This window comes from Ranitomeya imitator, chromosome 8 (assembly GCF_032444005.1).
Source record: "Ranitomeya imitator isolate aRanImi1 chromosome 8, aRanImi1.pri, whole genome shotgun sequence".
Taxonomy (NCBI): domain Eukaryota; kingdom Metazoa; phylum Chordata; class Amphibia; order Anura; family Dendrobatidae; genus Ranitomeya; species Ranitomeya imitator.
The window spans coordinates 118,017,190-118,023,266 of NC_091289.1; the positions used below are offsets into that span (position 1 = coordinate 118,017,190).

General features: G+C 44.7%; 1 protein-coding gene across 2 annotated transcripts in view; it reads left to right on the top strand.

Moving 5' to 3' along the window:
* The window catches only part of CFH (complement factor H), a 906,401-nt gene extending 901,726 nt beyond the window's left edge, over window positions 1-4,675 (top strand). The window contains exons 24-25 of one of the 2 annotated variants that reach the window (XM_069737284.1): window positions 1,599-1,787; window positions 4,485-4,675. In XM_069737284.1, the coding sequence (XP_069593385.1) occupies window positions 1,599-1,787; window positions 4,485-4,501 (206 nt within the window). In that variant the 3' untranslated portion in view covers window positions 4,502-4,675. The remainder of the gene's footprint in view (window positions 1-1,598; window positions 1,788-4,484) is intronic. The other variant, XM_069737285.1, reaches the window with a different exon arrangement.
* The last annotated feature ends 1,402 nt before the right edge of the window (window positions 4,676-6,077 follow it).

Below are 6,077 nucleotides of genomic sequence, written 5' to 3' on the forward strand. Positions count from 1 at the left end.
CAATAACTTGGCTAAGACACTGCAAAAATTTTTTAATGGAGGCCTGAAATGGCACAATTTTGAGCTTGCTGATATGTGACCGTGTGATGGACAAACCCCAGTTTAAAATATCTGGCCCGTAGGTAACTTTTTTTTTCCAGCAAACTGATGCCAATAACTTGGGTAAGACACTGCAAAAAAAAATGTAAATGGAGGCCTGAAATGGCACAATTTTGAGCTTGCTGATATGTGACCGTGTGATGGACAAACCCCAGCTTAAAAAATATGGCCTGTAGGTTACTATTTTTTCACCAAACTGGTGTCAATAACTTGGGTAAGACACTGCAAAAAATGTAAATGGAGGAATGAAATGGCACAATTTTGAGTGCACTGATATGTGATCTGTGTGACGGACAAACCCCAGTTTAAAATAGCTGGATTTTTAGTGCTGTAATATGGAAAGGATCTTTCTGTATTCTGCAATTCCAACACGCAAATGGAGCAGAAAAACGGAATTCTCTAGATTGCTTTTAAAGCAAATAATCAGAATTAAGATCCCCAATAAATATTCCTGGCCCCTAATTCCTGGGACTATGTCTAGAAATATATATAATAGGCAGCAACAGACAGAACTGGAATGGACCCTCTTGCTACATGCACTGCAGTCTGCTACATACACTGCCTGCCTGCCTAGCACTGATATACTGTATATGCAGCTTTATTAGTCCTCAGAAGGACTGTTAGTTGAGATGGATATTTGTATTATGTTTGGTATACCCACACTAAGTACGAAGCAAACAAATCTCTCCCTAGCTCAGCAGCATCTCTCCCTGCACTGCCTGATTCCGGAGCAGACTGAGACGAGCATGGCGGCAAAGGTCTGATATAGACCTGATGACGCTGTGCGGCCAGGCAATCACTGTAATGCCACAACCAACATGGCTGCGGCATTACAGTGTGTGGCAGACAATCCCTGCATGTTCATTGGCTCTCTAAAGAGCATCAAATATGCAGGTTGGGGTCCAAACTCTGTCCGAGCAACCCAGGAAATAGTCAGCGATTTCTGAGCATCTCGAGCAGTGAGATGCTTGGGCGAGCACCGAATAGTGGCGAGCATGCTCGCTCATCACTACTTGTCACTAAAGTTATCTTCTTCAGTGGATTACCTTGCAAACATAGGTGTAATCTGTAAATAATGAAATTCTTCTCTGTATGCCCCCTACAAGTCATTAATAAATATAGTAACAAGCAAAAGTGTAAGAATACTTTGATCTTTTGGCTTTCAGACTCCGTATGTCAACATCCACGACTGCTTCAAATGTGAGACTACCTTCATTTTAGAGATAATCATCCTGGCTCTCTCATACATAAATTTGACTTGCAAAAGAGGGGAGGAGATATGTGGGTCATTAGATAGATCAGTTCATTAAATAGAAAGAGCCGACAGGTTAAAAATAAGTACTCAGAACAGTGCGCTATGCAGAGGAAGCTAAAGTATGGAGGGTCATTAAGTAATAAAACAAAATAACTTATAGGACAGTTATCGAGGTTTACAGTAAAGTTGATGTACATTACAATGATTATTATGTGGATCTCATATTTACCATTTGATTTCATAGAAACTTGCCGCATAGATCAAGATAAACTTGATGGAAACAACTTAGAATTGGACGAAGTTCATAATACGGATGTTTTCTATGAAATCGGGGAAACAATTAAGTTTAAATGTAAGAATGGATTTAGTCATCGTGATCGTCAACCAACTGGAACATGTGCTGAAAAAGAACTGATCTATCCAAAATGTATAGGTAAAGTAAAGAAAAAAAATATTTCAACTTCCAATTGAAAAAAAAAATCAGTGGGACTATATGATTTCTGAAGACTTAATTATATGTTAATCCCTCTGCAGTAGTATACATGGGGAATCTGAACCAGTAGATGCTGAATTGTAAAGGCTGCCTAGTTGTAAGAAATCATAATAACTTTAAAGGGAATCTGTTTCTATATTTTCTCTTTTCCATCTGAAAGCAGCATGATATAGGGGCAAAAACCCTGATTCCAATGATGTATCATTTACTTTACTGGTTGTTGCAGTTTTGATTAAAAACTATTTTACATGCTGCAGATCTAGCAGGTCTCTGAATGCTGAGCTCTGCATAACCCCGCCCATGCCACTGATTGGCAGCTTTCTATGTACATTGTGCCAAGGCAGGAAGCAGCCAATCACTGGTGGGAGTGGGGTTTTACAGGATAGAGCTCATAAATTTGGAGGACTACATGGCAGCAGGTTTTCTAGTCCTCTAGTGATAATCTCCTGCTGATAATAGAGTGATTTTGTCAAAACTACAGAAAGCATCCCATTATGTGACACATTGCTGAAATTAGGGTTCTCTACATTATGCTGCTCTCAGATTAGGTAGCAAAAACCTGGTGACAGATTTCCTTAAAGAGGTGTGAAATGAGACTGCATGTACTGACTTTTCCTGAATAAATTTATAAATGGCTCTGAAACAGTTTTCGGGAAAAAATCATCTATACTTTTGTGCATGCCATTTTTGTGATAAAATTAGTCACCAAATCAAAAGTTTTCAAAAACTCCCAGGTAACAGCTAGAACAAAAAAATACACTGATCCACCTCACATAACCCCTTAGATGCTGTAATGACTCTTTAACAGGTTAATGTGACCTGTCATATTAACTTAAGTTCACAGATCTCAATCCTGTTATGCACCTGTTAAATTTTCTGAATTTATGAAGTTCCCATTTCACAACTTTTAAAGGTTTGTTCAGTTATAGAAAGTTATCACATATCTGAGGGGTGGGTAATAACTTTTTGCTCTTTGGGGGTCCAACACGATCTATAGAATGTGGAGCTTTGATCCCCATGAAAAGCTAGAGTGGAAAGTCAGATATCTTACTGCCACTCCATTCATTCTCCTTAGGGATGTCTGAAGGAGCTAAATGCAGTGACCAGCAGCCCCACAGCAGGTGAATGGAGCCGTGGTCAATCATGTGCTCTGCTGTCCCATTCTATAATTGGAATTAAAGCTCCCTGTTCTGCCAAGCAGTGTGTGTCCCAGTACTCCGACCCATTCCAAGCAATAAGTTATCACCAAACCATAGGATACGTGATATCTTTTTTCACCGGACAACCCCTTCCAAAGTCTTTCTAGCAGATACCATAGTGGAGCGCCCGTTAGGGCCGCGGAGTACTCGGGCCGGGTCCGATGGTTCTTAAAGGGGATGTCATGGCAGCAGTGACCTAGTCCGTGGCCCTGGGCGTCCAATAAAAGTGATAAAATGAAGGGGAAATAAAGTTTATAGGGGATTTGCTCGTAAAGCCACCTGTGGTGTTCGGCAATAAGAAGTTGGCCGACGCTGCAGTTCAGATCCACTGGGGCAGTTGGTGACACAGAAGAGTTGATACAGCTCTCCACGGCTAGAACTAGGCCCCAGGGCAGTTAAAGAATTAAAGTCAATGATGGTAAATATTGTAGTGCAGGGCAAGTGACGCAGGGAATAATTCTGTGGACACAACAGGGTGCAATTTCAATAGTTTACTCACAGTTCTTATATGCAGTCCCCAGCCGGGAGCTGTGTCTTCTGGGTTTGTGATCCAGCCAGCTCTCCGGTAATTTGGAGTACACTTTGCCAGGACCCCCTTCTTATGTTCCTTCTCTGGCCATCTCACTGCGCTGGCTCTCGCTTCTCCTGCCCTGCGCCTTCACACACAGTGTCTCAAGCTAGCAGCCTCGGATCCTGTCGGGCGATGTCCTCCTGGTCCCTTTTATCCTATGTGGTCCCTTTTCGGCGAATGTGTGTGGTTGTGGCTGTGGCACAAACAATTACCACAGTCTCAGGTTTACTAGCTGAGTCCTCAGTTTCTCCACTAGTCTAGGGCCGGTCCCCTACTGAGACCTAGTCCCTCCACCCAACTACGGTTGGCATGGATTCGGGCCCCACAGGTGGATTCCTCACTAGACGTGTCCCTAGGACCTCTTCTTCCTCTCTAACTTTCCGGAACTTCTCTCTCTCTGTCCTCTGGTGCTGGGACGAGATCGTCACTCCTCAAGACCCCAGCTCCAACTCGCTCTGCCTCTCACTAACTAACTTCTCCCTCTTGTTTCTATGACAACTCCTCACAACTGCCACTCTCTCCACCCACACCTTCTACCTAGTCCTTCCCTGGCCTGGAGAGGTCCAGTGTTGGGTGCTAGTATTTGGGTACTGGGTAGTGCCTCCTCCTTACTCAAGAGCAGAGTACCCTACCTCTGGCTGAGGTGCAGTACCTCTATGACGACTGGAACCTCAGGTGCGCCACAATAGTATACTGTAGCTCCAATGACCTTATGGACTCAATTCCTGAATGAGCTAGAGCCATTTTTTTCAGCATAAGGGGGCCTATTTTATATGTCTATAGTATTTATATATAGCTTATGTACCTCAATAACTTATATGACATCATAAATAGGTCAGTAATTCTGTTTGATTTCTCATTGTTCAGCAGAATCTTCAGTGTGATTACAGTAACAACATGCAAGATGTTACATCGTCCGGGAAGAGACAACTATAGACAAACAACGTTTTCTCTAATTGTATTGAGTTGAATAAAATAGTGGTCACTCACTGTGTATTGTTTTAGAGACTTCTGTGTAAGAAATAAAAGTATAAATAAATAAAAGTGGCTTATATGTATATGTATGTACTAGCTATTGAACCCGTTCTACGCCCGGGTGGCGAGCATTTATATTGGTATATGGTCTCCATCCTGGTATGTGCTGCTCCATCCTGCACCCCCCATCCTGTCATGTGCTGCTCGATCCTGCGTCCCCATCCTGTCATGAGCTGCTTCCATCCTGCGCCTCCGTTCTGTCATGTGCTGCTGCCATCCTGAGCCCCCGTTCTGTCATGTGCTGCTCCCATCCTGCGCCCCCGTATTGTCATGTGCTGCTTCCATCCTGCACCCCCGTTCTGTCATGTGCTGCTGCCATCCTGCACCCCCATTCTGTCATGTGCTGCCCTATTCTGTCATGTGCTGCTCCCATCCTGCACCCCCATTCTGTCATGTGCTGCTCCCATCCTGCACCCCCATTCTGTCATGTGCTGCTGCCATCCTGCACCCCTGTTCTGTCATGTGCTGCCCTATTCTGTCATGTGCTGCTCCCATCCTGCGCCCCCGTTCTGTCATGTGCTGCTCCCATCCTGCGCCACCGTTCTGTAATTTGTTGCTCCCATTCCATATGCCCCATACGCTGCTCCATAAAGGTTTATGGCCCCATAATATGCTCCATATTATATGCCCCGTACACTGCTCCATAAAGGTTTATGGCCCCCATAAGATGCTCCATAGTATATGCCCCCATACACTGCTCCATTATGGTTGATGGCCCCCATAAGATGCTCCATAGTAATTGCCCCGTATGCTGCTGCGATATATAAAAAAAATACCATACTCACCTATCGTCGCTGGGCGCCGAGTGCTGGGGGGCCTGAGCAGGCAGGGACACCGACGCGCTGTGGGGGTCAGGTGCCGGAGTCACCGCTAGGTCAGGCCCCCCAGCACTTGCTATATTCACCTGTCTGTCCCGTTCCAGCGCTGCGCGCCGCTCTGTGTTCCGGGTACTCTGGCTGTGACTGTTCAGTCAGAGGGCGGCGCGCATTAAGCGCGTCATCGCACCCTCTGAACTGTCAACATCACAGGCAGAGGACCCGGAAGATGGAGCGGCGCCAGCGCTGGAACAGGACAGACAGGTGAATATAGCATACTCACCCTCCTGCCACGTCTCTGCCTCTCCGTTGGAGATCGCGGTGTGTGTTCAGTGCTTACGCATACCGCGATCTCCTGGGAGCGTCACTCTGTAGGGTCCAGACTGCGCCGGCGCTTGCACTTGTGCAGTCTATAAAGGCTTCGGACAGAGTGACGCTCCCAGCGTTATATTATATATATATATATATATACAGTGTATTTAATGGTAATTTACTTATCTGCAGTTTGTTGATTAGATTAATACACAGTAAATACTTATGTTCATCCCCTCCCATTATGAAATTGTACATTATGTTGGTGACAGTCAGAATTTTCATAGTTCTGCTATTG